We start from the raw sequence: 13,031 nt of genomic DNA on the forward strand, positions 1-13,031 counted from the left end.
CCTTGTTTTTAATTCAAGACCTATTGCAGCCGCATGTGACACAACTACTCCATCTCACACTTCTCCAGCTCACAGTTGAGTCAGGTGTTTTGAAATATAGCTAATGAAGTCAAACTCCCAAGTAAAAGTAGTGTTTATGGAATAGTAGTAAGTTCAACATAAGAGGAAGCCCCTCAACCCACTACATCTGTGCAAATGCAATGAGTTTATTTGGAATCACGAGCTTTCGGAGCGCTGCTTCTTCCTCAGGTGAGGAAGGAGCAGTGCTCACCTGAGGAAGCAGTAGCACTCCGAAAGCTCGTGATTCCAAATAAACCTGTTGGACTTTAACGTGGTGTTGTGAGACTTCTTACAGTGCCCACCCCAGACCAACGCCGGCATCTCCACATCAAATGCAATGAACTATCTTTTCTCCATATCCACTTAAGTATACTTAGTCACTTTGCAGGAAGCAGTCCATATTGTAACACGCTTGTGTGTGAATTACTTTTTCTAATACTAATCCTAAGTGACAATGACCCACAGCATTGCATCCTGACTGAATCGACTTAAATTTTTCTGGTTCAATTCTTTGATGGCTTTTGTTGGGAAGCTACTGTTGTGTGTGTTTGAAGCTGCAGTTGGCTGCTGTCCATATTGCTGTTGAATAATTCCAGTGTTGATTTGCTGGGCGTAGAATGAAAGCTCACCATGAGCTCTGAGCCCTCCCTTTGCAGCTTTGGCTGGCTGACAGCAAAAAACTAAGCAGCTGATTTGGTTTGGACAGGGTTTTGGGCACCTTTTCAGGATGACAAAATATATTTTAAAAATAAGCACCAATGTGATTGTGTAGGAATTATTTCATTTTTTTTGTTCCATAATGGTACTGCCTGCCTCTAATTTCTTTGGAAAAAGAAAAGTCACTTTAATTTGAGGTGTCCCACCCATCCATGTTGAAATATGCAATCTTTACTTAAGAACATAAGAACATAACATGACTTCTTCAGTCATCTCTTTTGATTTAGTGCAGGGAAAACACAACAAAATTGTAGGGCAATTAATGGAGGTTCTTTTGCAGGAGTTATTTTCATTGCTTAATAATCATTTTCATCGCTTTTGACCTTTGAATACATCAGCTTATACTCACCACAATAAAAAGAATTAAAGATATGGGACTATTCTGGCTGACAACAATTCAGTACTAAGAAAGTGCTGTATGTCAGAGTTGCAGTCTTTTGGGTGAGAACACTAAACTCAGACCTCACCCGTATGGCATGACGGCATCGTCTCCAGAGCCTTCAACATGTCATCGATGAAGACGAACATCTCTCCAAGGCCATCCCCAAACCCCCACTTCTTGCCTTCAAACAACCGGACAACCTCAAACAGACCATTGTCCGCAGCAAACTACCCAGCCTTCAGGAGAACAGTGACCACGACACCACACAACCCTGCCATAGTAACCTCTGCAAGACATGCCGGATCATCGACACGGATACCATCATCTCACGTGAGAACCCATCCACTCGGCCAACATTGTCTACCTGATACGCTGCAGGAAAGGATGTCCCGAGGCATGGTACCTTGGGGAGACCATGCAGACGCGACGACAACGGATGAATGAACACCGCTCGACAATCACCAGGCAGAAATGTTCTCTTCCTGTTGGGGAACACTTCAGTGGTCACGGGCATTCGGCCTCTGATCTTCAGGTAAACGGTCTCCATGGCGGCCTTCACAACACACGACAACGCAGAATCGCCGAGCAGAAACTGATAGCCAAGTTCCGCACACACGAGGACGGCCTCAACCGGGATCTCGGGTTCAGGTCACACTATCTGTAAGCCACACGACTTGCCTGGGCTTGCAAAATCTCACTAACTGTCCTGGCTGGAGACAATACACATCTCTTTAACCTGTGTTTAAACCTCTCTCCACTCACATTGTCTGTACCTTTAAGACTGGATTACCTGTAAAGACTCACATTCCAACCATTATCTTGTAAATTGAGTTTGTGTCTACATATGCCCTGTTTGTGAACACAACTCCCACTCACCTGATGAAGGGGCAGTGCTCCGAAAGCTTGTGGCTTGTGCTACCAAATAAACCTGTTGTACTTTAACCTGGTGTTGAGAGACTGCTTACTGTGCTTACCCGAGTCCAACGCTGGCATCTCCACATCATGCCTCTCAGCGTCAGGGACCCAGGTTCAATTCCGGCCTTGGGTGATTGTCTGTGTGGAGTTTGCGTGTTCTCCCCATGTCTGTGTGCATTTCCTTCGGGTGCTCTGGTTTTCTCCCACAGTCCAAAGATGTCCAGGTTAGGTTGCTTTACCATGCTAAATTGCTCTTAGTGTCAGGGGGATTAGCAGGGTAAATACAGCAATATGGCCTGGGTGGGATTGTTGTCGGTGTAGGTTTATTGGGTTAAATGGCCTCCTTCTGCATGATAAGATTCTATGCCCTCTTAGGTTGATGCAAAAGAACCCATGGCACCACTTGTAATAGTAATGGAGGAATTTTCCCTGGTGTCCTGGCCAATATTTATAACTCAAGTCATCAGCACAAGAGGAGATTATCTGGGCATGATCATATTTCTGTTTGTGGAAAGCTTCCTCTGCACAGGGGGTCTGCTGGGTTTCCTATATTACAATAGAGACTACATTTCAAAAACACTTCATTGGCTGTAAAGTGCTTTGGGACATCCTGAGGCCATGCAAGGTGCTATATAAAAGCAAGTCTTTTATTTTTTTAAAAGTCAAATTTGGTTGAATTGACGAATAGTACTAACTCACTCACTTTGATTGGCAGTATTTTGTTTCTCTTTCACCAAGTGTATTTCCAGCTCACGAGTTTAAAAGTGGAAAATTTCTTTCACATTTCAGCAGATGGAACAAGGTGGAACCTTGGCACTTAGAAATAAACTGGCAGTGATGAGAAAACTGACTGAGTAGATTATGCCGTCAGCGTTTGCAACATATCAATTTCCCTCTCCAGTAAGTTAGATGTTCTTTCCTGAAAATTACTAGTAAATATAGAGCGAGGTTTTCCCTTTAGGTTTCCACTCCTTTAATATGACAATGTTCTCAGTTTAACCCTTGTAGCACCATGGATAAATGTATACATATGGGTGCCATTAAAAGAGAGGGGCACACTAATGAGTAATCCAATTTGGTCTCTTTCTCATGGCAAGACAGGCAAAAAGTATGAAACACTGATCTGATCACATCTGAGTCAACCTTCAATGTTTGGAATTTCAAATGGCTGAAGAAAACAGCCCTTGGAGCTATTTTTCAGGTGACTAAAATCCATTGTGTGCAAAAAGAAACTTGGTTTTATTTTCAAAATGATTGAAAGAATCATGCGGAGGAAAACTAAAGATTTCAAAATACTTTTTGGAGAAGGAAGGAAATTGGGAAGGATTGCAAATTAAATTAAGTTTTCATGAAAGTAAAATTAGTCAGTTGGTAGTACAGAACTTGAGTATTGCTGCAAAAATACATTTTGTCCAAGTTTTTCATCTTGCACCTATCAGGATAATCACAAGAGAAAATACAACTTCATACTGTAGGAGAATAGAGTGCTGATTGGTTGGTAAATGGGCTGATTGATAAAGGTGTTGCTATGAAGAATGGACTGTTGATGGTGACTGACAGTTAACTGCCAAGCATTGTTTGAAAATTTAAACGAGGTAGCTTGACTCCGATTGGTCAAGGCATTGCCCTGATGAATGGACCAGCGAATGGCTCTCACTTATTTTACGTAGCTGAAACAGGCACAATGTGTGTACTTATTCTGTTTGCACTGTGTATTAATATATGTGCTTCCAGTACACACAAATGCACTACCTGCGGGCCCGACCAACAATCTTAAATTGGTTGTCAGCGTAGTTTTTAGCAACAGAATTATTTAGCAAATGTTGTCCAATTACAGTATCACGTGTAAATTGGGACACGGTTTTGAGTTTTGCAAGCATGAGCTGGTTGGGTATGTTCTGTACCTCGCCTGTTAAAAACAGTGGAAGGGACATCTATTTGATGCGATGTGCCAGTCTTTGGGAGCCTATACAGCCTATATACCTAGTATCACACTGGTACTGAAATTTATATACCACAGTATTCATTTGTGAGATAGGCAGAAAGTGTTTTTGGCTTGACGTTTGCATCCTGTCAGTGGTGAATACCATTTGTGTTGCTACTGCATAGTAGTGTCAAACAGCTAGCTTCACCTGTTCCTCAGTTACTTAGAAAGTTTAATAAAAATTAGAAAAAGAAAATAGAGAACAAGAGACAGAGGGAAATAGGGACAAAAGTGTGTTCAGAATTAAAAATAGTTAATTTATTTAGAAACAATAGATTGTCTTTGGTATTGCTTACATGTAATCTGGGATGGGGTGGGGAATAAAGTAGTAAGGTTGGTGAATTAGTGTATTTAGTGTATAAGGAGTGCATATCAGTGAACCATCAAATGCAACATAAAGTTGGGAATTGGATAAATTGGGAGTTAAAGACATGAAGACTGAGCTGGAGCAGGGGCAGTGGCATAAGGTTCAATTGCTTTGCAACTGGAAGCAACACAGACCAGAAACAGAGGCATTTTTGTGGCTGATTCTTGAAGAATAGAAGAGGATCAGTTCTACATAAAAACAGCATATTTGGACTATTACTGTTTATTATAAGCAGAAATCCCTTTTATATCAGCTAAATATTACAAATCTTCAAATACAGTTACATGTTTTTTTCTGTTGCAATTCCTTTAGTTGGGTAATGGAATTTTAGGTTTTATCTCGAGTTTATAGAATACCAAAACTAAGAGATACTGCCGAGCCGATATTAACCTTAATAGCACTTCAGATAGAGGACCGTGATCTGTATTGGGCATGACACCTTGGCTGCTGTTCATGTGTTCATTTTGACTGTTTTCAATGTCATGATTCTCAACACTTCAGTCACAGCTGCAATTTACAAATTTAACCTCTTAAATCCAAGTACTGCATACTCGGGTGTACCTGCCATCTAGATCAACTACATTAAACTCTAGTACACTTTTAGTCTCCTCAGTCGAACCCTGCCATTACTTCAGGATTATTTTGGAAGATGAGGGTGATCCTCTAAGGCCATGTACAAAGAGCTCATGGATTCATTTGTCTCTCAATTCATCAATGCAAATGCTTTAGATCATTAAGTCACTCTGCAGTTTCCCTCCCATCTCAACCACTGGCCCCTCCAAGCTTAATCACTTCGAGATCCACTTCCTGCTCCTTATATCATGTCACCACCTGCCTGTTAAACCAATTACCTTCCCTGGCTATTTTGTGTAATATTGATAATGACTCCCATTGTCAGGACTGGTACAACAAGTAAATAAAATGCTTATTGTGGGTGAAGCACTCAGCCAATCCTTTATTAAATATATTGATTACATAAATTGACACCATTTAACAAAACCACCGCTTTAATGAAATTAATCACCTTTCCTTGCTGAAATCTTAGAGAAAAAGTAGAAAATATTTTGATAACATTTCTATTTCTAGTGTATAGTAATCAATTTTGTATCTCGAATTATAATTTAATGTCTTTGTCTTACCATTTGTCTGCAAATGGGACAATTAACTGCTCCCAACCAAGTGCCATATGTCCAATATGCAACAATACAGGTACCTAAGGGGAACAAAAAAAAACACAGGTGTTTCATAAGACTATTTCTACTATTTTTTTTTACTTGCATGGGTAGCCAATTTAGCACAAAAATAAAATCCACATTATTGGTAATGTTTTTGTCTCCCCCCCGCCAGCGAATCCATAGCTACGTGTTGTTAACTTGGATGCTGGCCTTTAGGGGGGTAAATCATACAAGAAAAAAATCAAACTTGCATTGCTTTGCCTTTCACATCCTCAGGTCATCCCAAAGCATTTTACATCCATTAATCACTATTGACTTTGATATACATGCAAGTGGTTTATCTGCATCCTGCACCTTCATTTACTCCTCACAGAATCTGGAATCAGACTGCATATACAATAACATACTTGCGCTCTTCACATTTCAAAATTAACATTTAGTTTTACTTTCAACAGAAAGTAATCCAATCAGCTTGGAAATTGGAAGGTAGATGTATTTATAACTGTTACTTATGGCTAAAAAATATAACCGTTCTTCAAAATAATTGCCTAAACTTTTTTTGATGCAATTCTATTAGATTACTACTGTACAAAAAACAGTCACCAACATGTTAACTACAAGAATGCAACAATTGTTGTGCTGCTCATGTTTCTTGTATCATTTCCATGCACAAGGATCAGAGGGAATTGCAACAGCTGTTTTCAGCTGATAAGAGATCGATGAAAGATGTGATTTCAAATGGCTAAAGGGCAGAATCTCGCGCAAAGGTACAATTAAAATTTTTTGAAACATTAAATATTTTGGTTTCTCCACTGTTTTCCCCCCCTATTTAGCCAAGTGGCCTATTCTCTTGCAGTTTTGTGATGCTTCTGCAATTGGATACAAAATCTTCAGTATTTTTAAACAGAAGATTAATTGTAGAATAAGTTATTGATCTTAAAGTTACTATATTGTCGGTACTGATGGTGTCAAATTGGACACTGTTCCTGAAAGTTCCACATCAAGCAGGAGATTAGGATAGTTGAAAACGTTAACCTCAATGCTGATTTTCTACATCTTGGCAATAAGGATTGAATTAAACAGGTTATACACAATCTATGAGGAAGGGTTAGCTAGGTCTTTTTAACAGTTATCACTTTCTCTCTTTGCCAATGTAGGTCCAGTCATAAACTAACTGAAGACAACTAAGCAGTTGAATCCCATTCCCTGAATTAAAGGAACAGATATTCATGAATATAACAAAGTTAGTGCATTGGCCATGCTAAATTCTCCCCATGTACCCAAAAAGGTGCAGGAGTGTGGCAATGAGGGAATTTTCACAGTAACCTCATTGCAGTGTTAATGTAAGCCTATGTCTGACACTAATAAAATAAAAGTGTGACAAAGTTATACTCAACTAACAAGAACTCACATCTTCATCACTAAAAAAGCTCACTTCCCTGAGCAATATGTTCCATTACAGTGCCATAGATCTGACTGGAGGATCTGAGAAGCTATTATGCATTGAAGAATAATCACATGAAACAGCTTTATTTTTTAAAAAATCACTCTTCCAAATTTATCAAGTTCATAGCTAGATTTGTTGATCGTCAGATTTTATATTCAGCAGGATGAAACAGATCTTTAAATGCCAGACACTAAAATCTTTGAGATTGGCCTTGTTTCACGCATCATTGCTGCATTGGCTAACTTCCATGTCTTCCAAGCCAAATGTTTTCGTACCATTTTCAGAGATAGCAATTAACACTGAATATTGCACAGTCAAGTGGTGGACATGGTATAGTGGACAATTCCAGATTGATCAACACAATGCAACTTATAAATGCTTCAAATGCCTTTTTGAAAGTACTGCTAAATTGCTTGATTATCCAGTTGTGGCAGTACTATTTCTAAGTCCCAAATCAGAACTATCTGATCATCTTTAATATCCTAAGACAACAACGACTTACATTCATATAGTTCCCTTAATATAGAAAATGTACCAAGGCATTTTATTCAAGGGGAAAGAAAGGAAAATGGATAAAAGAACATGGATCCATGGGAGTGAGAGAGATAAGGCAACTGAAAGCCTGACAGAAGATGTTGACTCTGAGAAGGGTCAGAAAAGGAAAAGGGTTTAAGCAAAGAGTCCCACATTGAAGTATAAAGTAGCTACTAATTTTAGGAGAATAAAAGGGTCCCAGAATCTGAGAATCAAAGGATGCAAGAGAAGATACAAGACTGGAGAAGGTTGCAGAGAGATGGTGGGGTGAGGTTATAAATGAGAACCCAAGGATTCGGAATTCAATGCATTGGGGAAATAGACCCAATGCAGATTAGTCTGTTTCCATTATTTATCACTTCCTTAACGCATCCTGCGATGGAGGAACGGTATATTAATCTCAGCTTTGGTCCTGTTTGCATCCCTTCCCTGATAGCCCGATTATGACATTAAAAGGATTGCAGTTGCAAACACAAAGCAATCATTACCAGATTTTTCTTTAACCCTCTGAAGCTCTTGTAACATGTTTCTGAATGTTCTGACTTTTATCCCAGAGTCCCCCCTCATGTTCTGCAGAATGTGCATTAATTTTTTTCCCGATCTCACTGTTCATTCTTGCTTGGTCGATGGGATTGGACTAGGTTTCCCAGTCTAAACCATCCTTTATGCTCAGCTGTTCGGCTTTAGTATTCACCTTTTCCTCTACAAGAGCGTGTTAAACAATCCAGTTCAATCAATCAATCTGTTTAAGTCCCATCATCCCCTTGAGTTAACAATTTAAAATTATATCCTTGGCTCCTGGTTTTCTGCATTTCTAAATCCCAGATCATATTGAACTTGGATCATTCTGTGGTTGCTGTCCCCCCTAGAGAGGCCACAACCTCATTTTCTGAATACTATGTGGGTCATTGCCTGCTCAAGAACTGCACTACTTTAACTCACCTGATCATGAAGCAGCCTAATGTATTTTATGAACCCAGATTTCTGCAGCATTCAGGTATTCCTAACTTATGTTTTGTTAAAAGTCACCAATTAAAATACATTTTCTGTTCCTTGATTTCCTTCCTATCACTGCACAAGAAAACTGCCTTCATTTATAGCCTGTACCAGCAATTTACAGCACACCCATTTTAACTTTTCCCTGTTTTAAATATTAAAAATGCCCAATAGAGTTTTGTCCCATTTTAATTTGCATTATCACCTCTAAAGATTATATATCCACACTTTTGGATCTATGTTTCTCTACTAAGACTCTCACCATTTGGTATGCACTAAATATTAAATTTTTTGGCACAGTGGTTAGCACCGCTGCCTCACAGCACCAGGGATCCAGGTCCGATTCCAGCCTTGGGTCACTGTTTGCATGGAGTTTGCACATTTTCCCCGTGAGTTTCTTCTGGGTGCTCCACTTTCCTCCCACAGTCCAAAGACGTGCTGGTTAAGTGGATTGGCCATGCTAAATTGCCCCTTAATGTCCCAAGATGTGTAGGGTAAGGGGATTAGCGGGGTAAATATGTGGGGTTGTGAAGATAGGGCATGGGAGGGTCTGGGTGAGATGCTCTCTCGGAGAGTTGGTGCAGACTTGATGGGCCAACTGGCCTCTTTCTGCACTGTAGGGATTCTATGTATAAGCACAACAAATTGCTAGTCCTTGACTTACACCCTCAAATTTTTGGTGAACTACTTTTTATTCAACACAATGCGAAGCTCCTAACAGTAAAAACCAATCCCAAAATTCTACCCACACCATAACTCCCTTGCACCACATCACCTTTGGTAGTGGAAACATTAATAAGCCACAGAAGCCAGGATAGAACTATATGAATAAATACAGAGCAAAGCCATCAACAATTACTAATTAGTTGTTACAATCTAATGGTGTAGATCAGAAAGCTTGATGAAATGTCTCTGAAAACTATCCATACCATATACACAAAATATCTGTGCTTAGTCAGAGAATCAATACAGAATTCACCTGCAGTCCCACATTCAGCCTCTGATCTTTGGGCAAGTGTTCTCCAAGGCGGCCTTCACAACACACGACAACACAGAATCGCTGAGCAGAAACTGATTCTGCACACGAGGACGGCTTCAACGGGATCTTGGGTTCATGTCAGACTATCTGTAACCCCCATGACTTGCCTGGGCTTGCAAAATCTCACTAACTGTCCTGACTGGAGACAATACACATCTCTTTAACCTGTGCTTACCCCTCTCTCCACTCACATTGTCTGTACCTTTAAGACTTGATTACCTATAAACACTCACATTCCAACCATTATTTTGTAAATTGAGTTTGTGTCTTTATATTCCCTGTTTGTGAACAGAACTCCCACTCACCTGATGAAGGGGCAGCGCTCCGAAAGCTAGTGTCTTGTGCCACCAAATAAACCTGTTGGACTTTAACCTGGTGTCGTGAGACTTCTTACTGTGTTTACCCCAGTCCAACGCGGCATCTCCACATCATGTATATCATACTCTAGCCAAGTCTTTCAGATGAGCAGCCCAATATGCCCTCTCAGGTGAATGCAAAACATCCCATGACACCATTTCAAAGGGCAAGGGAGTTCTCCCAGCTCTCCTGGTTAACATTTATCCAGTAAGACGTTTAACAACACCAGGTTAAAGTCCGACAGGTTTATTTGGTAGCAAATGCCACTAGCTTTCGGAACAGGCTGTCCCTTCGTCAGGTGGAGTGGAGAATACTCCACCTGACGAAGGGACAGCTTGTTCTGAAGGCTAGTGGAATTTGCTACCAAATAAACCTGTTGGACTTTAACCTGGTGTTGTTAAACTTCTTACTGTGTTTACCCCAGTCCAATGCCGGCATCTCCACATCATAACATTTATCCCTCAATCATCTCTGGTGGAACACTGTTGTATGCAAGTTGGCTGCTGTGTTTCCCTCCATTATAATAGTGAATAAACTTCAAAACTACTTGATTGCTATAAAACATTTTGCATTACCCCAAGGCCATGAAGGCACTATGTAAATGCAAATTCTTCCTTTACTCGGGCAAAATACACCATTTCAATTCAATTCATTTAGCAATTTCATTCAATTTTGATTTGCAAACTGTGCTGCAAATCTTTTTGATGCTGCAAAATAATTTAGAACAGCAAAATAAACATATTAGCATTAAAGGGCAGCACAGTGGCACAATGATTAGCACTGCTGCCTTACAGCACCAGGGACCCGGGTTCAATTCAGGCCTCGGGTCACTGTCTGTGTGGAGTTTGAACATTCTCCCCATGTCTGTGTGTGTTTCCTCCGGGTGCTCCGGTTTCCTCCCACAGTCCAAAGATGTGCGGGTTTGGTTCATTGGCCATGCTAAATTGACCCTAGTGTTAGGGGACTCGTAGGGTAAATATGTGGAGTTAAGGGGATAGGGCCTGGCTGGGATTGCGGTCAGTGCAGACTCGATGGGCAAAATGGCCTCCTTCTGCATTGTAGAGATTCTATGATTCTGTAAAGGAGGAAGTGAGGAGAACTGTGCTGCTCAAGTTACTCTGGCTGACTTTCTTTGGTATTGATGGGCAGAAGAGTTCCTTATAAGGGCCAACTCAGATATTCAGCTGACTTTATCTTATATTAGTGCCTGGCATACTTGAAGTTCTATGATTAAGAGATTACTTCCCATCTATCAATGCATCTCTGATTTTTGAAATTTAAAAATCCAGTTAATTATAAGGCAAGTGCATCACTCGCAGCTAACAGAGCATCCATGAAATTAAGGGAAACAAAATTTGAACTAACTCCAGGTCAACTGAAGCTGCCAACATACAAAATAGATCTATCCAGACAGACAACCCAAGAGGGAATGCATACAACATCTACAGATGGAGATTCACTGAACTTACATTCCAGGAGGCCAACAGGACTATCACGGGGGGTGGGGGGGGGGGGGAGAGAGAGAGAGAGAGAGAGAGAGAGAGAGAGAGAGAGAGAGAGAGAGAGAGAGTCAGGGCAACCAACATAAATGGTCAACTTCGAAGGATGAGAATGCATAAATTACAAGACTCTTTACAGGTCATGTAGCTCTAACCCATAAATCTGAAAACCAAATACGTCCAGAAACCACACCTTTTTGAACCCCATCGACAGTTAACACGGGAAGTCTGTGACCCGAGCCAACACAACACGTACTGACACGAACCTCACTGACTGCATCCGACTTTTAGCGCAGGAAGTCTTTAACCTGAGCCAACGTGACCCGACATGAACCCAACAACCACACCTGGCCTTTAGCATGGAAAGTCTAATTGTTTGCCTGCACTGTTTACTTTGTAAACCCTTTCCAACAAGCAGAATCGCAGATGGTGCCGGGGGTAGGAATTTATTACAAGTACCATGTATTGATTATTCAGTGGTACATCTTACTTTCCTAACCATTTTATTTATTTTAGACTATAGTTAGCCTAGCCTTTGGCTATTTGCAATGCAAGCAGGCCTAGGCCTACAGGTAGAAGCCAAAAACTGAAATGCAATCGGCCTGAGGATTTTGAATAAAGGACCTTTACTAAAAGGTTGGGTTAATCAACAATAAACTGAATTAACCAAACATTTAACATAAAACCAAAATCCTGCAAATGCTGGAAGTCTGAAATGAAAATATTCAGTAGATCAGGTGGCACCTGTGAAGAGAGAGAAAGAGTGACCTGAAGCCGTAACTCTCTTCACAGATGCCACCTAAACTGCTGAGCATTCCCAGCACTTCCTATTTTTATTCAGACTTTTGACATATCCAGCAGATTGTCTATAAGTGGTTAACTTGTCTGCTATACAAAAGTCTAACCTTCATATCAACGTATGTCAATCTTGGTTCACCTAAAGAACACAGACAGCAGTTTTCGGAAAGCAATTAGAATTTCATGTAGTTCAGAAACAAAACAATGTAGACTGACAGAGGAAACATGCAATTTTACACAGGTGCTCACTGGTAAGGAAATAAAAACTACTTGCTTGCCACTGCTGACCACACCACGTCTGCCTCTCTCTGAATGCGTGCAATAAGCAGCTCAGTGATAGCAGCCGGGACTGCAATTCAAATATAATCCATTGACTATAAAGCATTGAGGTAGAGGAATATTTTGAAGGAAAGTTTGTCCTTTGTCAGCGATGGTACTCATGTTTGGACCAGGGCCTCGAATGCAAGACTTGTCTAGTGCTACCACTCATCTGGGGACAGAACTCATCCATCATCAATAATAAGCTATAATTTACATGCCATGTAATGGTTTCTGCCTTTAGTTAGAATTGTTCTTGCAAATTTAGGTTTGTAAATTTTTTGCATGGCAAGTTGTTGAAGGTATAAGCTGATAACATCATTGGTATTGTTTTTTTGGGGGGGGGTTCAACAAACAAAATAGATTAATTTCAAAAGACCTAATCAACTCACTTCTAAATAGGTCCAACTAACTTATTTAAACCGACTTTCATAAATTCACAT

The 13,031-nt window shown here is 40.3% G+C and overlaps 1 protein-coding gene across 2 annotated transcripts in view; it reads right to left on the minus strand.

Moving 5' to 3' along the window:
• rnf170 (ring finger protein 170) overlaps positions 1-13,031 on the minus strand; it is a 44,654-nt gene that overhangs the window by 13,851 nt on the left and 17,772 nt on the right. For both annotated transcript variants that reach the window (XM_078210165.1, XM_078210159.1), the window contains exon 5: positions 5,565-5,638. In XM_078210165.1, coding sequence (XP_078066291.1) covers positions 5,565-5,638 — 74 coding nt within the window. The remainder of the gene's footprint in view (positions 1-5,564; positions 5,639-13,031) is intronic.

This window comes from Mustelus asterias, chromosome 1 (assembly GCF_964213995.1).
Source record: "Mustelus asterias chromosome 1, sMusAst1.hap1.1, whole genome shotgun sequence".
Taxonomy (NCBI): domain Eukaryota; kingdom Metazoa; phylum Chordata; class Chondrichthyes; order Carcharhiniformes; family Triakidae; genus Mustelus; species Mustelus asterias.